General features: G+C 43.5%; 2 protein-coding genes across 6 annotated transcripts; one reads left to right on the top strand and one right to left on the bottom strand.

Annotated features, from left to right (window-relative positions):
• The first annotated feature begins 20 nt into the window (after positions 1-20).
• Positions 21-8405, top strand: ATP5MK (ATP synthase membrane subunit k). Of its 5 annotated transcripts, none has more exons than XM_075423666.1 (4): positions 21-203; positions 2833-2930; positions 3019-3114; positions 3992-4460. In XM_075423666.1, the coding sequence occupies exons 2-3, from the start codon at positions 2844-2846 to the stop codon at positions 3109-3111; spliced, it is 180 nt and encodes a 59-aa protein (XP_075279781.1). In that variant the 5' UTR covers positions 21-203; positions 2833-2843; the 3' UTR covers positions 3112-3114; positions 3992-4460. The 5 variants fall into 5 exon arrangements, with proteins under 5 accessions (XP_075279781.1, XP_075279783.1, XP_075279780.1 ...); XM_075423668.1 differs by lacking the exon at positions 3992-4460 and adding an exon at positions 8318-8405 and having other exon boundaries at positions 22-182; XM_075423665.1 differs by having other exon boundaries at positions 24-182; positions 3995-4460.
• TAF5 (TATA-box binding protein associated factor 5) lies at positions 5354-17267 on the bottom strand. Its single transcript, XM_075423663.1, has 11 exons — positions 16751-17267; positions 15151-15391; positions 13664-13979; positions 12830-12993; positions 12236-12371; positions 11620-11740; positions 10513-10642; positions 9297-9461; positions 8691-8868; positions 8364-8541; positions 5354-7234 (listed from the first exon to the last, which is right to left on the bottom strand). Exons 1-11 carry the CDS (start codon positions 17265-17267, stop codon positions 7017-7019), a joined length of 2364 nt encoding a protein of 787 aa, XP_075279778.1. The 3' UTR covers positions 5354-7016.
• Between the last annotated feature and the right edge of the window lie 269 nt (positions 17268-17536).

The following is a 17536-nucleotide window of genomic DNA, read 5'->3' as shown; positions in this document are numbered from 1 at the left end:
CTTCCAGACCCCGTCTCAGCCAACCAGAAGGGAGGGGGCGGGGAGAACCCGCTCCCTGGAAGAGTGCGGCCAATCCGCGCGGCCCGCGGAGGCTGCGCGCGGTGCTTGGCGGCCGCCATTTTGCGGGAGGGCGCTGTCGAAGGGCAGAGTGCAGCGGCGGGACGGCAGCGGTGGTGGCTGAGGTGAGCCCGGCTGAGGCTGAGGTACCCCCCGGGCGCCCGCGGCCCCTCACTCGCGGCCCCTCCTCCTCCTGCTGGGCTGGGCTGCGCTGCGCTGCCGAGCCGCGGCCGTCCCCCGGGGCGCCCGCGACCTTCAGCCGCGGCGTCGCTGCCCGAGTACCGGGCGCCGCCGCGCCCCTTCCCCCGGCCCGGCGCTGGCTGAGGCGAGGGAGCGCCGGGGTCGCGGCTCTCCGCGCCAGCGAGACGGGCCCGGCTTCGGCGCGGGGCTGTGGGGAGCGCGGCTGTCGACGTTGCCCGGTGGCGGGCCGGGCCGGGCCGCGCCTGGCAAGGGCACCGCGCTCTTCCGAAAAAGCAGACCTGTGTTGTGATGTCTGGGCTCTGAGCCGCCCGCGGAAGAGCGCGGGGGCTGTGCTGCAGGCTTTTGTGTCGGTCAGCCGTAGGAAAAGATGACCTTGGCTTTCCGAGTCACCTACGGCAGATGTTTAGGGGGTTTGTTTCGTTAAGGCTTTTGGCTACTACGTTATCAGTACAGTTACAGGCATGCTTACCTGATTATGCACCAGAGAGACATTACTGGATTGGGTTGGTAAAAGAGCTGTGTTAATGAACGTAGCACCTGCTGGAGCAGTTTCTTTTATGCCCCTTCTGGGGTACTGGTGGTGCAGCGTCTGCCTGGTTTGATATGTAACAGTAGGGCATGTGTGCTGCTTGTGAGGTGAGTTACAAGATAAATAACAAATGTTTGTCCTAAACATAGAAAAATCATAGAATGGTTTGTGTTGGAAGGGACCTTAAAGATCACCTAGTTGCAACACCCCTGCCATGGGCAGGGACACCTTCCACTAGGCCAGGTCGCTCAAAGCCCCATTCAACCTGGCCTTCAGCACTTCCAGGGAGGGAGCATCCGCAGCTTCTCTGGGCCGGCTGTTCCAGTGTTTCACAACACTCATAGTAAAGAATTTCTTTCATCTAATCTAAATCTACCCTCTTTCAGTTTAAAGCCATTATCATTTGTCCTATCACTACAGGCCCGTGTAAAAAGTCCCCCTCCAGCTTTCTTTCAAGCCCCTTCAGGTACTGGAAGGCTGCTATAAGATCTCCCTGGAGCCTTCTCTTCTCCAGGCTAAACAACCCCGACTCTCTCAGCCTTTCCTTGTTGGAGAGGTGTTCCAGCCCTCTGATCATTTTTGTGGCCTCCTTCGGACCTGCTCCAACAGGTCCGTGTCCTTCTTGTGCTGGGGGCTCCAGAGCTGGATGCAGGACTCCAGGTGGGGTCTCACCAGAGTAGAGGGGCGGAATGCCCTCTCTCAGCCTGCTGGCCACACTGCTTTTGATGCAGCCCAGGATGCAGCTGTCAGTGTACGTTGCCAGGTCATGCTGAGTTTCTCATCCACCAGCACCCCAAAGTCCTCCTCAAGGCTGCTCTCAATCCATTCTCTGCCCAGCCTGTGTTTGTGCTCGGGATTGCCCCGACCCATGTGCAGGACCTTGCCCTTGGCCTTGTTGAACCTCTTGAGGTTTGCATGGGCCCACTTCTCAAGCCTGTCAAGGTCCCTCTGGACAGCATATCCTTAAACATTAAAAAGAAAGACCCTTTTATTATAAGGGTGATCCAACACTGGAACAGGTTCCTCAGAGCAGTTGTGGAGTCTCAGTCTCTGGAGATACTCAAAACGGGACTGGATGTGTTCCTGAGTGAGCTGCTCTAGCTGCCCCTGCTTTGAGCAGGTCAGGGTTGGACTATGCAATCTCCAGAGAGCCAACCTTAACCATTCAGTGAATCTGCAAGTATGCTACTGCAGCCATGCCAGGCTTTTGTTAATTAACTTCTTACGGTAGACCTGAAACTTTGGTCCAGACGCAGACAGACAAAATGCAAAAGCGTGTCCTCGTGGTGTTTTTGTTGTTCCTCTGAAAGCATTTCTGAGGCTTTGTAGCTGGCTCAAGTGACTTGCTGATTTAGCTGAAAACTACCTAGGAAAAAACTCTGTATTTTTAGTCAGATTGTGAATGCTAGGGTGGGCAAGTAAACTGCAATAGAAATGTGCAACTGAGAGCAGGGCGGTTCTTACTAACAACACTTGCACTCTACTATGGCATAGAAGTTGCAAAGTGGCATTTTGAATCACAGAACAGAGTAGCGGTCTAGTCTGAATCTTAGGACCAAGTTTTTGCATATGTAATTGAAGCTGTTTCTTAGCTGAACCAGTGAAGATTTATCTTAATTAGGTATTGCAGATTCCTGAACAATTGATAGAAATTTGGCTGCGTTGGATGGTCGCGTAGGCAGGACTGGCAGGTCTCCTCTTTGTAAGTGCTTTCAGGAATTTTCCCATTTGTTGTCATCATAATCTTGACTTTTTTTTTTCATATTTAAATTTGGTTGAATGAATGCTGAAAATCACAAATGTTTTTCCCTTCAGAACCCCTCATTTCCTTGTCTGCTTATATCACCTGTTTTGTACTTTAAGATACATTGCTCTGAATGCGCCTGCTCCTTACGTATTATCCACCATCTGCTGAATGTCCTGAAAGCAGATTTAATAGCTGGCAATGGAAGTACTAAGTTCTGTGTAGAGATTAGTTTGATTTTGCTATTGATCCTGTCCAACTTGACTGTAAAACTTGTTAACTGTCTTGTATTGGTTGTTAGGACAAGCAACCATGGCTGGCCATGACTCGGGATCTCAACACCAGTTCACTGGATTTCAGAAGTACTTCAATTCCTATACCATCACAGGCAGGAGGAATGTATGTATTATGTATATTAACTTTTGTAGTCTACTATAATGGTGTTATCTGGGTTTTAGACTGAAACTAAACTTTTTATGTTTTTCAGTATGTAATAGCAACATACACAAGCATTGCAATGCTCATCTTGTATTTCAAGCTTAGACCTAAAAAGAAAACTCCTGCTGTGGCAGATAAGTAAATGGTAAGTGGCTGGTGTTTTTCCAGTACCAGAATGATTCAGTGCCATCCCAGGAAGAATGAGTGATAAAGGACAAGTTGCTAATGATACAATATAATTAGAGAGAGAGAGAAACACGGGCATGTGAACTTCATATTTATCATTTTAAACCTCAGCTAAATGATAGCATCAGCTTATTTGGGGGCATTCTGAATGAAGTAGGTTGTTAAAAGGGGATGCAGAAAGTACAGGATACCAGTCATCTTTTTGTTCTTCTGACATGGTAAATGGGACTAGGGACAGCACGCAGGGAGGAAGAGTAAGCAAGGAAGGAGGAATGGAAGAAGGTTGCAGCTGGGTATATCAGGCTTTGCCTACAACTACTAGGTGCCTCTGGTCTGCCCTTTTGCAGTAAAATAGGGATAATGGTTGCTTTGTAGGGTATTGAAATAATAAAGCAGTACTTAAGAACTTATTTTTTACTCATATTAGAGAATTCCAAGCAGGGACTAATGCAGTCTGTTAAAACCTTTCTCTGAGCACAGTAAAGGAGCACCATACAGCACACCTGATTATGCAAGCCCCATATAGAAGTGATTGGACTTTGTCTTGTGTAGCAACAACCAAGTGGTACAAAATTCTAGAGTCACTTTCAAACACAGAATTTCCACGGAAATGGCATTTTGAAAAAACCTATGGGCTGTCATCATAGTTTGCAAAAAATGGGTAGAAAATAATAAGCTTGAGCATCGTTGTTCTATGTTAAAGGGACGTCATTTCTTCCTGGGTGTGCTGAAATTTGCCTGGTCGTAACTAAAATTGTTTGGGCGTGGGGAAGAGGCATGCTCAGTTACTGGTACCACTGTGCAAGACTTGCTATGTGTGATCTCTCTTCTCTCAGCAGGTTGCTGACGTGTCTGAACCTCCAGTCTGTGTCAGTGTAGTGCAAGCTGATGACCTGCTGTGGCTAATAAAATATAAATAATCACTTGTTTTATGGGAAATATGAAATGGTGCAAAAAAGCATAAATGTGGCACTTGGCTTTTTTTTCCTGTGTCAGAAATAGTTATTTGTGGTGGAGATGAGTAGCTGATCCCTATCGTACTCTTTTGCTGGTATAACACATTCTAAATTGATCTGAGCACGTAGTAACCTAGGAAAGACCTCAGAAGCCTGACCACAGTACTGGCATAGAGCTTGCAGCTGATCAAAGCATCTCCACATTTCCATGTCATAGTGGGTAACGGTAAGCGACGTGGTTTGCAGTTACCTGATTGCTCCCATTTTTTGCATTCCAAGCTAGTAGCTTGCATTGAAACCACGACTTCTTCACTGTTACTAATACAATGCAATTACAGCTTCTGCCTCAGTTGTCCGTATTTTGCATAGAACTTGTTGATTTTGGGAAGTTTTCCATCAAAACCAGACTGATCAAATTATGGTATTATAGTTTTTTCTGTTACTGTCCTCTCTTGCAGAGGTAACTCCCAGAAGAAAAAAAAAAGCTTCCTTTGCTGATGTTAAGCTCCTATAACTGCGTGTTCATGAACAGTGACTTCAGTAGTTCAGTGCTTTTTTTTCCTGGACATAGCCTCTTAATGCATGAAGTGTTCCTACCACAGTTAAGACATATTTAGGCCCCTACCTGCCCAACACTAAAACTTGTCTATCGCATTCTCCGCAGCATCTTCCTGCATCTCGGTAAAAACTCAGTACCTTCCTTCGATGTCACATGAGTGCTGATACGTGAATGTGATTATGTGGCTGTGTGCTTCTTGGAAGGGTGCCAGCAGCAGGAGTTCAGCCTGGGACTTCTGCTGCTGAAGCATGCAAATACACTTCCCAAATGAGGGCAGCAGGAGATAGGCAAGGTTGCTGGAAAAAAAGGAGAGAGAAATAGCAGGGTCTTTGTGCTCTCTCGCTCTAGTTCATGTGCTCTTTTTAAAGCCAGTTGTATGTGCTGGGCCTTCTGAATAAATCTAGTCGTCTTCCTCTCCTGTGAGCTTGTTTGCATAAATTGCCTCTGCTGTACACAGCTTTTCAGATGAATAATGGTTGTTGTAACTGTAATAGATCTAATTAGGTAGAATCCATCCCCTGCCTTAGAATGAGATTTACATGAAATGGCTAGTCATCAACCGTTTCTGAATTAACTTTGTTTCTCTTAGCAGAGTGCTCAGTTACAAGCACTGCTCTTGCTTCCATTACAGCCCTCAAGGGAAGAAAATACCTTCTTGTAACACAGACACAAAACTATGTGGTTTTAGTATTTATTATAATATCAAAAGTATAAAACTGTACAAAATACAAAGGCAGAATGTGGCAGTGGTTTCTTCAAGCTGTCAAAACTACATGCTTTGTTTTAGGTAACTTTGATTCACCATAATCCAACTGGTCATATTGAGAGCTAGGAAATTTTGCTGAGGTACGATTACACAAAAAAATCCATAATAATTTAGTTTTAACCTTTTTACTTTAAATAAAAATTCCACGTGAGCTTCCTAATGAATTTTCCACCCTTTATTTTGATGTATAATGCCTGTAATATACCTTTACTCCAAGAGTTAAGAGAGAAGGGATGAGAGGGGAGGTAGTTGTCCATCTACTTTACCTTAGAAATGTCAAGTCTTGTTTTTATTTTCACTAGAGAGCCAGCAGATTGTTCAAGTGTCCAGGCCCTTACTGGAGATGAGGAACACAAAACAGATGTCCCTGTATACAGCTTGTAAGAGATTAAAAAAAAAACCACACACCACCAAACTGGGCCTGTCTTTGGTGATGGTGACTTCTGTTCAAAGACCCAGAAAGAAGTTATACTTCCCAGTGTTCTGCATGTTTTACTCTTCCTTAGAAATAAAGCACTGAGCTTTATTGGTTGTCCCGGAGGACTGACTGGGGTACAATGTTCTTGTGGGTGTTAACTGTCACTTCAGCAGACAAGCTGTCCTTTCAAAAGCAAACTGACAATACACTTAGGACATATTAATCCTTTCACTCTGCAGTAATGTTTCAATTTCTTGGCTAGTTTTACATTTTGAGATAGTAAACCTTATGCAGAAAGGACACAGGTTTTTAAAGTTCTTTTACATCTAATACAACATAAAAGGGTTTAAGTCCACTTTTTTAATAACAGGTATTTCAGTTGTCCCTCAGTCACCCTTTCCCTTCTCCCCCATACAATAACGTATGAAAGTAAATAAAGTTCACATTGCACTTCTGGTTGCTTACCACACTTACAGCACTGGCTGCCTGTGAAAACAGAGTAACAAGATCTGCATTTCCGATACCTCAAAAGAGCCCAGGAGTTTGAAATCTTCTCAGGACTTGGTACTTGGATGCGTAAAACCCACACATGTAACTTCACAGCAGTTCCCCACAAGCCTCTGCCTGTAGGACCTACTGTCTCAATGCCCTGTTTGTTGCTGCAATACTCTCACTGTACCTGTTGCCCAGCCCAGGCTATAGTGAATTAAACTACATTCTTCTGTTCTGAAACGGAACAGTTTTTACTTGTGTTTGAGATAGACAGACTGATTAAACATTTGCTAACCATAAATTAAGTGCTTAAAAAAAAAATTATCTGAGAACACATACCAAGGCTGTTAACTTTCCACAAGTTTCAGCAGAGCTCAATACCATCTCTGAGGAGACAGCCATTTTCATATACATATATATATTTATCAAAAGCACCATAAACAATTCCTTCTTTTACAGCCACGATGTCTTGTCAGTCTCCAGCATTTTCAAACCGTGGATAAATATGAAATAGCAGGACTGGGCAGACGCTACTTGCATTAGTTTACATAGTTTCATTTGTCCTGCAACAGCCTAGCCAGGTCTACCTGTACAAGACATTCCTCCTCATCCCACATCCCGAGGTCACTACTGCAATGACTTGGCACAGTCAGTCTTACAGCTCCCCGGTTTACTGCGAACTGTAGGCTCCTGCAGCCAGCAGCAAGTTTCTGCGTGTAAAATGGAGGTGTACAACTGGGGTTGATTTGGTCATGTATGTACCTAGTAACAACTCCTGTGAGTTTTCTGGCAAGTTTATGTGTCCAGTAGCTGTAGTAAAGTCATCGGTTTCTAAATCTTCAAATGCTTTCACAGCATCCCACAGACGAACTGTGTTATCCATTGAACCTAGAAAGAAACAAGAACAACAGTTGAAGTCTTTTATTAATAAGAAAGGTGTATAAGAAAATTACTGGGCAAGTTAACAGAAATTAAAGCTCAGAAAGCAGCTTTGCTCATAACTGTAGACTTACGCCCTCACCCTGCAAGGAAACAGACTTTAACAAGCCTCTAACACACTGAATGCGCACAGAAAAGCTACTGGGATTTCAGCTTTCCTGTAATCTAACCTGAATGCCCTGTGGGTAAAGTACAAAGAACTGCTCTCTTGGAACACCTGGGTTTGGATTGTATCACCTAGCACTGAAAACACAGGACCATCCTGTAGGCTAGATGCCAATTTCAGGAAACGTTTGTGATTCTAAGTCACATAACAACAGTTTCTTTGTTTGATACAGTGAAGACAGAAGAATTTTGCAGGCCCAGTGGTCCATGCTTTCAGTGAAGCACTGGTAGATAAATTAAAGAACCACCCTGCAGGCTGGATCAAATTTGTACCCTGTCTGTTAGCTTCCACTCCTGCAGTAGTGGCTCACTGAGGATTCTCACTGCACTGCACTTAGGAACATACTACTAAAGAAATCTAGAACATTGCTAGCCTGGTTTCATGAGGAAATTACCCTGATATAATTAGTGTCTGTCAACTGTTTCTTCTGTCAGTAACTTGAACTTGTTAGCTCATTTCAACCAGTTGACAGAACAAGTTTCAAATTCATTATATTCCTAAACATTTTAGGAAAACAGTTCACTCATCATGAAGAGACAAAACTTTGTGCCTCCATGAAGAGAAAACTGGCAAAGGAGCTCTGCTATATTGGACACCAGAGAATCCATGTGGACAGGCAGGAGAAACAAGCAGGCTTCACAAGCTCTGCTGCTTCTAGACCTGACTGGCACACAGATGCCAACCTCCACTATCGTCTAAGTGCATAACGCCTTCCCTTCAGTTCCTGGAATGGCGAGGGGTCATACAGCACAGTCTGGTGAAGTACTCGCCTTGTACCAACAGTTTTAAGTTGCTGTTTTTGCTATGCAAGTGATTCTACTTTGTCTTCCTCAATTGAAGGAACCAATTATATCATTCCTCTTCAGACTTACAGAACACAACGGCAACTTCGCTGTTTCCAGTGAATTTTACCTGATGCTAAAATCTCCCCATCTCTACTGAATCTGAGCGCGTAGATGGTGTCAGTGTGCCCTTTCAATTCTCCAACCATCAGGCCATGTCCAATGTCCCACAGCAGAACTCTTCCATCTGTTGCTCCAGTAGCCAGGAATCGTCCATTGGGAGAAAATGCCAATGAATGAATTGGTCCCTAAAACAGAGATTTGGCGGAGGGACCAAACAAGTTGATTAAGTCTGCTCACATTCAGTCAGTCAAGCATATTTGTTCTGAACACTACTCTTCAGAATATCATCACAGAAATACAATGACTTTTCACGCTGTGAGTGATATGTGTTTACCTTATGTCCAGTGAATATTCTCACGCAATTCCCATTCAAAACATCCCAGAGCCGCACAGTCCTGTCTGCTGAGCCCGTGGCAATATAGTTGGAGTTTGGATGAAATCGAGTACACGTCACATCAGCAAGATGGCCAGCAAATATCCGTAAAGGCTGGTAGTGATCTGTTGCCCACAGACTGAAAAGAAAAGCTTTTTATTAATGAAAAGAACCCTGATGAAGTTCAATATCTGTTGTATAGTGAGGAATAAAAGGAAGTAATTATGCAGTGGTTTCTTACTGGTCAATTTATTGAATTAGCAGGGTCTGTTTTGGAAAAGTATACCTTTCAGAAGGGAGAAATAAAGAATACTCTGTCAAGTTGTTAAACAACTGGAAAAGAATACTTAGATGGTCACATAAGAGGACACCATCTCTAGTCATCAGATAATATGATGTGTGTTGAAAAGAAAAGCTACATAAAAACATTTGTTCAGTATTTTAATTGATATGAAATATAATTTATTTCCAGTAATAGGGTAGGCTAGAGTATATCAGCTAATCACTTTCAGGGTTAATCCACCACAAACTGACCCAGACAAGTAAAAAACCCATCCAATTTCTTACCGAGCCACTCTGTCATGTCCCCCTGACACAAAATAATAACCATAAGGAGAGAATTGTGTATCCCATACGGGGTAGTTGTGTCCTTTATATCCCACCAAACATGTGAACGTTTGGAGACTCCACAATCTGACAGTGCCATCCTCAGAACAGGACAACAGATAGTTCCTGTCACAGGAGAAAGTATAGCATATTACATACCAAACTCATGCACAGACTGTATAACCATTGCATGAACAGTGAGATGTCTAGATAAGAAAAACTGTCCGCTGAACAGCATCTGTTCAGCATGTTGCATATAAATCAATGTTTTAGTGGGGTAAGCAACAATAACCAATTCAAGCCAAATCCATTCCTAGGCCCTTATGCAAAGAAGAGAGACATTTGGGTGCTGATGACTGATGACACAGCAATACTGAGGGGAGAAAAAAGCCAAGCAAACAAACAAACCAGAGCTGGTCTTTACTCCGGAATTCCAGCTATATGAAAAAATGACTAGTAAACTGCTATACTACGTTACTTTAAAAAAATATTTTAATATAACTCTAAACAAAATTCTAGGATTCCCTGGAAGAGAATTCATATGACGTTCACATTCTCAATCCATAATTATAGACTCTACATTCATGTTCCACACAAAGTTTACTTCTCAGCTGTGTTTATGATTGTTGTTTCCTGACTAAACACAAGCAAAAGCAAAACTTGAGACATTTAAACCTCCTTTCAACTGTTCAGACTTTCATAACTACATAATGGTTTTAAATCTTTTAAAGATACTATTCCACACATTTTGAAAATAAAGTCTCAACAGAATATGAGAAACTTGGAGTGCAACGACATGCTACTCAGTCTGGTTTTATGTTTTGCAATACCATAACTGAAATCAATGCTGCAGTATTTTTCCTCTCTACAATTCAGTTAGTTAAAACCCAGCTTACACTACAGTTTGCAAATAAGATGGTCTATTTTGCCATCTAAGTCCTGAACCTCAAAAAAAGTGCTGGCATCCTCAGGTCCAGTTGATTTCGGTAATAGCTGACAGTGCCCAACACCCTGAGCATAACGAGCACTTACACTCGCAAGTGGTTTCTTATAAGCTGCATAAACAAGAATTGCTTTAACCTTCTGGAGAAAGTTAGATTAAAAACACATTTGCACTCAGTACGATACAATTTAAACTCAAGATGAGCAAACTAGTTAGCTTGTAAACTTATTTTACCTATCAGGACTGAAGCTGGTGCCATAGACAGGTCCACTGTGACCATATAAAATCTTCAACTCACTTGCTGTTTTCTCATCCATGATCCTCTCCAAGACATCATCTGATTCTTTGTCAATGAGACTGAGGTCTGCAATATTTCAAAGTTCATGTGTCATAATAACTATCAGAAGTTCAAAGATAAATGCCATGAACTTCAAAACAAATAATATTCTCTCTAAAAGAGGCAAGTATGATGCGAACACAACAAAGTACCTGGGAGTTGGTGAATCTGGAATACACAATGGCATTTAAAATATTTTTACCATTGTAAAAGGTGAAAATAATGCTTTACATAAATAATCCCTCTTTCTTAAGTCTTCACTGAGCTAAAATAAATTAATCTTGACGTGTTATTTTTCATATATATATTGTTCAGCCTACAAACACAGTAACATCTTCTTGATAGAGATGCCAAATTTCCACACCTTTTTCCAGGAAGTTAATATGCTACAAACACACTTTACAGAGATGTTTTGACAGCTGCACACTACACACAACTTAAAATAACTTTTAGTCTGTAAGCTACTGTTTACCGAACATCATGACCGTATCTCAGTTAAATATCAAGATTAAGAAACATTTGCACAGTATCCAGCTTCAGCCGCAACACACTGTTACATGAACAGCAGAATTAAAGAAGCCTGGTTTCCATGAATTTGTGTAGGTGTTGAGCTACAGCACATTCTCCTCCATCCTTCTCAGAGTTCCCTCCTATAATTTCCCCCAGGATACCTCTAGTCTCTCCCCCAGATCACCTAAACCCAACTGTTTCCTACACCCTGTGTTTACCATCCAGTTAAGAAGTAAGATGGCTAGTTCCACGCTCCGTGCACGGACCACCTCACAGCAGGTGTACACAATCAGATTTCTCATTCCTTTAAAAATGTTTCTAATGATAGTATAGAAGATGTGATCATGCATCTGTGCACACACTGTTTCTTCAAAGTGAAAGCATCTAACTGCTGAAGACAACTCTTCTGCCACAGACATCTTTTTCTCTGTTACTGCAAAACTCAGCTGCCACAAGTAATGCGTGCTCATAGTAAGTGTTACTGTCTTAATTACCTGCTGCTGTTTTCACACTACGTAGCTTTTTCGGAGTCACAGACCACACTCTGACAGTAGAGTCAGCAAAGCCTCCTACGATCATGCTAGAGTCATCTGTAATATCCACTGCAGTCAGACCCTATACACAAAATATCCATTTATATTGTTTGTATCTTTCATGATGCATTTCAAATATTATGAAATCCTAAGTACTAGTAAGAAAATTAATTTGACTTATTTACAAAAATAAGAGGGAATTATTCTAGTATAAAGACACATGAATTCTTGCACCATTAAAAATAAAGCACAGTCAATATTGACTAAACAGTATTGTTCTCCAGTACTTCAGTGCAAAACATCTACTGCATTCTGTAGAATACACTTAGGGCCCCACAGGAAAAGCCAAAGAAGGAATTACAGCAATCAGAGCAAAACCAAGGAACATGGAAATTATATACTATCAGGAGTTGTTAAAGAGAATTTTGAATATTTTGGAACATAAATTTCGCAACACTTACTCCAAATACTCCAATAACTCTTGCCAACACTGTTAAGTCTTCTTTCTTTATTAAAAGTGATGTTTATAATTTTGATTCCCGTTTCCATATTGCCAAAAACCTCTTCTTTTACCAACCTGGTAAGCATTAAGGAATGTGTAGAAACAGATGGAGGGCAGGCACTCTGGGCCAAGACGCACACGCCTTGCAGCTTCTTTCATATTCATTACTTTATCCAGCTTGTCAGAGTCTTTCAGTTCAGGCAGAGGAATTCTACAAGAAGCCCACATTTTTATGAACTAAAAGCACCTTCCATATTGTTAATCTAAACAAAGAACGCGAAACCTTCACATGCAACCCTATAGCTCAATATTCAAATACGCAACAAGAATTAGAAAAAATGAATGACTGATTAACTGATGAGAAAAAAAGCCAGTAGCTTTAAGAATTTCAGATCGGCGGTGGAACAAGATAAATAATTTGAGTATGACCTGAAAAGATTAGCAGGTAACTGAGTAAAATTTTGTCAAGGGAAATCTATATTGACTTGAAGGGCAAAGACAGAGGGTTATATGCTAAGCTTTCCGTTACCTCCCGTAGAAGTCTTACGGCCAAAGCTGTGTACAGCTGAAATGGCCAAAATGCTAAAAATACCATGTGAACAGCAATGAAGATTCGTCATGGCAAGACTGGATTTAACAAGACTTCTCTACACACAGTTCCTTTCATACCTGTTCTGGGGAGGAGCATTAGGGTCTTGTTTTTTACTTTTTGACCCTACACTATCTTTTTTAGGTTTTTTCTTCTTTGGCTTTCCTTCCTCATTTTCTCCTTCTTCATCTTCATCATCCAAAGGCACATCAAACTCTGGTTCTTTCAACAAGCCAAAGAAAACCTGCAAGCCAACAAAATATACAACAGACAAAACAGTAATTGCTGTTCTTACTGAAAATTAATTTTTTTCATGGAAACTTTTCAATGCAATAGTCCAAGCAATAAAGCTGTCCCTTTAAAACTGCTATGTTTATATTACTGCATACACTACTGGTTAGCCCATAACAAATGTAGTACATGTTTTGCTGTTTTACCCAGCAACTCATCTGGACCACTGTAAGTTCTCGCAGCATCTCTTAGCACTTTCTTAAAGCAGAATCCCTACAGCTTACAAAATTTATCTGGATAGTACTGTGGTACTACACTGTCAAGACCTACACAAACAGTCCTAGCAGTAACAACTGGCAGTAAGTATTACATCCATTGTACAAGACAGGAAGCCAAATAGTCAGGTGTCCATTTTAAAATCACATGAGTTAGTTTAAGTTTAGTTCAGTAGGCTGAATACAAGGTTGTCCCTCAGAGGGGCTCAACAGTTTATTCCACCAGACAGTGACACATCTTGATCTCTCTACTCCTGTCAACCACTATCTGGACAGTTCTCTTCCTTTGTTCTGTTCATGCTGTCTTTTAAGATCTCGGGTGACACTGTCAGTCTGTACTAAGGTTTCTCCCTGAAAAACTAGGGAGAGTTATTCAATTATAAAAGTGCAACAACCTTTGCCTCCTACCTTTGCTTTATTAGCCTCTCGTTTTGCCTCCCCGGCCAAGCTTCCAACCATAGCATCTATCTGTTGTTTACTGCGAGGCATTCCATCAAAGATATCAATGTAAAGATGTTCCTGAACAATGTTCCAGATCTGATTGTTCTGCTTTTCCTGAAGATGCCTCTTCAAGAGTTGGTAAGAGTCACGGGAAATACGCAGCACAAATTTGCTTGTTCGAAAATCCAGCATGGTCTCGTTACCTTTCATATGTTCTTTTTTGGTTAAGCTAGACAATACACGCAGGTCATCCTGGTAATAGCACTCCTGATCCCCATGAAATCTATTGAAACAATATAACATAAGATAAAACATTTATTACAAAAAAAAATTATCTCCTAAATGTGCACTTCTTTACCTTATTTTAACATGAAACATACATGTAAGGCGCTTTTGGAAGCTACTGACTACATATGGGATTATTTTTCTGCTGAAATACATTTCATCCTGGTGAAGACACACCAGTGACTTACTGTATACAGTAAGAGCACCCAACAGTTAAAAAAAAAAATAATGAAGAGAACACACAAATGGAACCTCACAGAACTTCATACACTCAAAGGGTTCTCACCTGAAGTAAATAGCTACACTAACATGTTTATTTACAGAAATGAAACTCTAATTTGTGGTATCATAAAGTACAGGGCATTTTTTATTATGCAAGGCTACTTGGATGCATTTATATCTGATTCAGCACATGAATATGTACATTTCACATTGTGTATGTTTTCACTTTCCACTTGCATTATCTAATAGCTAACATATGTCTAGAGTTTTCCATTTTTACTCAAACCACATAATAAAATAGTCATGGCAGGGAACATTTTAACTATTTACAGAACCATTTTTGCTGACCATATTGGAGGGAGACAAAGTTATCCTTTGGGCTTGAAATGTTTCATAATCGGTCTGAATCCAGAAAACAAATTAACTGTCATTTTCTTCTCAAGTGATAAAGAAATTAAACATAGTAAGAGCACAGAAAATTATAGATTAGCCATAAATTAATTTGTTTAATCTCATTTGGAATTTCAGTATACATGCTATGACCTTAGAAAATACTTGTAGTGTTTGTTACTTTGGCATCTCAGTACAATTTTCCAGTGTTAAAAAATGACCTCACAATCTTTCCCTAAAGAAACAGCATATCTTCGCTGATGCTTTTGCAGCAAGCTGCCCATCCGCTCACCATACAGATGGTTCAAAATCTGCCCATGGGCAGTTCAAAAGCATGTAGTCTGCACATCTTTCTAACATAGCACACTGGAAAATTATTTAAGAACAGTTATTAAAATATGGCAATATTGCACCATTATTTTCAGAGTCCAAATAGCTTCAACATTAGAGAAGAAAAATAATACGCACATAAATAAAAACTTTGCTGCTATAGCTTACAGATTTAATCAAAGTAGCAAACACAAAATAATGCAAATGCACAAATGAAAATAAATTACCTTTCAAAAAAAGACTTCGCTTCACTCTCATGTTGATTGTAGACCAATTCCAAGTACATGTGCACAAAGAGAGGATAAAACAGCTGAGACAATTCTGCTCGATGACAGTCCAGGGAACACTCAATGAAGTGTTTTAATCCACTGTAGTATTCCTCATACAGCGTCGGGTCTCCCTGCTGATTGTAGGCAGACAACACTGCACTCACATCTGGCTGATCTTCCACAACAACGCCTCCTCCAACTGCAAAAGCATTAGCATATAACAAGAGCTTGTAAAACAGCCTGAAAGAGCTAGCAAATTAACAGTGGCTAACAACTCCCCTGGCAGGGTAAGGCACTCTGAGCAAAACACGACACTAAGTCTTGTGCTTGTTCAGCACTAAGTTTAAATGATACAAGTGAGCGGACAGTAGCACATTATAGTCCAGGAGCCAATTCTCCTAGCACCATCAGCCATTTTTTGCATTTTCCCTGCCAACAGTTGCCTATAAGGTATTTAACACAGTGTCTAATTCCGCTAGGATTATAAGTGTAAAGGAAGAAGCCACTAACATCACCAAAATATGTTGTCTTTACTGCTGAGGATAGAAATGCTCAAATGAGGAGCAGAATCTCTCTAAGCCTGTAAGATATATCCACTGTAATTATTCTGCTTCCAGTAAACAAGCAAATTAAGTTCATCAAGTGAACAATTCACCAAGACTGCTACACAACCACTACAGAGCAGTAACTTTCTGTCACTCGCTAATACTCCAAGAGCTCTGTTCCGCATAGCGGTCATTAAACACTTTCATTGTTTCATCTTCTATATAAAAGCAATGGTATCAGGTGATACCAGGAACAAGCTGACTTTATATTATACATTTACTGGAACTCAAACATATCACTTCCTGAAATTGCATTATGCTATTCTGTAAAGCTGCGCCACAGAACACCTTGACTAAAAACACTTAAGACTCCAATTATCCAAAGAACTCTTCAAGTACCAAGCAACTCAATCCAGAAATGTACAAAGCCTCTTCTACAAGTATCCTACGTAGTGTACAATTATCCTGTACAATTACCCTGCACAAGTATTGTAAGTATCTACACGTATCCTAGGTCACTCTCTGCAAAACGCAGCCTGTATATCAGGCCTCCGTCCTCATCCCCACGGCCACATCTTGGACCATGACCTCTGACTACAAAGGAAACCTTCAGCCTCCCGCTACGCTGTTCGCCGAGATGGGACACAAAGAGCAGAGGAAGCACCTCGCACTTTGACAGTGCTCCCCGCACATCCGACAGATCCCCTGTCCTTGTTCCCTCGCTCCAGGGAGGGAACCCCCAGGAGATCCCGACCTCCTCCCGAGTTGTGTGGGGGGGATATGACACACCCGGAGTGTCCCCCCCGCAGAAGGCCGGGGCAGACTCCCGCCTCCCGGCCCAGGCAGGGCCACCCCAAGGGAGGCACCACCCGACACCGACCCTTGTGCCTCAGCGCCACGGAGAGCCCCGACGCTGCAGGAGGCACATGGCCCCCCCAGCCCCCGGGGGTTCCGCGGGAGGGGGAGGCCTCCCGCCCCAGGCAGCGACCCCGCAGCCCCCACGCGGGCCCCACCTTTCCCGGGCGGCACGGCGGCCACCGCCGCCACACCGGGGCTGGAAGAGGCGACGGCGGCGGCGCTGCCTCCTATCGCGATGGCGGCAGCGGCGGTGACCCGGCCGAGCAGCGCCTCGCCGCCGGCGGAGTCCGCCTCGCCGCCCGGGGCTCCCAGCAGCCCGGCGCCGGCGGGGCTGAGGGCAGCGGCACCGAGGTCGTCGCCGAGCAGGCGGGCTTCGCGGCGCAGGATCTCCTCGGACTCGCGGAGGTTGCTGCGCCGCAGGAACTGCAGCACGGCCACGAGCGTCTGCCGGTCCAGCGCCGCCGGGGAGGCGGCCGGGCCCGGGGCCGCGGGCTTAGCGGGCGCCGCCTCTCCGCCGCTCCCCGCCGCCTCCCCCTCGGCCGCCGTGGCTGGAGGAGCGGCGGGAGCGGCGGCGGCGGCTGGAGGGACAGCAGGGGGCTGCGGCGGCGTCCCTGCGTCGGGGTCCGGCTTTATCGCCACCACCTCCGCCGGCTCCTCAGGTACCGCCGCCATCTTGCATCACCGCCCATTCGCCGGCAGCGGGCGGCCGCCGCCAGGCGCGGACGCTCTTGCGACAGTCAGGGCAAAGGACGGGCACTGAGGCCGCTGCCTGTCAGGGCGCTCGCGGCTTCATTTTGCGACGCATCCAGGAGCGCTTTATGGCAGCGGGAGGGGCGTGAGTCTGGAGGAGCGGCCGCGGCTCCCCTGGCACTAAATGGGTGTGATTCTGGGTAGTGGCTGTGCGGGCGCGAATGCCGCAGCGCAGCGGTGTTTGCACGCGA

This window comes from Opisthocomus hoazin, chromosome 6 (assembly GCF_030867145.1).
Source record: "Opisthocomus hoazin isolate bOpiHoa1 chromosome 6, bOpiHoa1.hap1, whole genome shotgun sequence".
In the NCBI taxonomy this organism is placed as follows: domain Eukaryota; kingdom Metazoa; phylum Chordata; class Aves; order Opisthocomiformes; family Opisthocomidae; genus Opisthocomus; species Opisthocomus hoazin.
The sequence above is the reverse complement of the archived record's forward strand: the minus strand, read 5'-3'. Positions and strand labels throughout refer to the sequence as shown.

Coding starts and splice junctions, on each gene's coding strand:
- ATP5MK (XM_075423668.1), top strand. CDS start 2,844: ATGGCTGGCCATGACTCGGGATCTCAACACCAGTTCACTGGATTTCAG. Junction 2,931..3,018: donor CCATCACAGGCAGGAGGAAT/GTATGTATTATG, acceptor TATGTTTTTCAG/TATGTAATAGCAACATACAC.
- TAF5 (XM_075423663.1), bottom strand. CDS start 17,267: ATGGCGGCGGTACCTGAGGAGCCGGCGGAGGTGGTGGCGATAAAGCCG. Junction 15,392..16,750: donor CGCCGTGCCGCCCGGGAAAG/GTGGGGCCCGCG, acceptor ATGCTTTTGCAG/TTGGAGGAGGCGTTGTTGTG. Junction 7,235..8,363: donor TGGGGAGATTTTAGCATCAG/GTAAAATTCACT, acceptor GTTTCTTTCTAG/GTTCAATGGATAACACAGTT.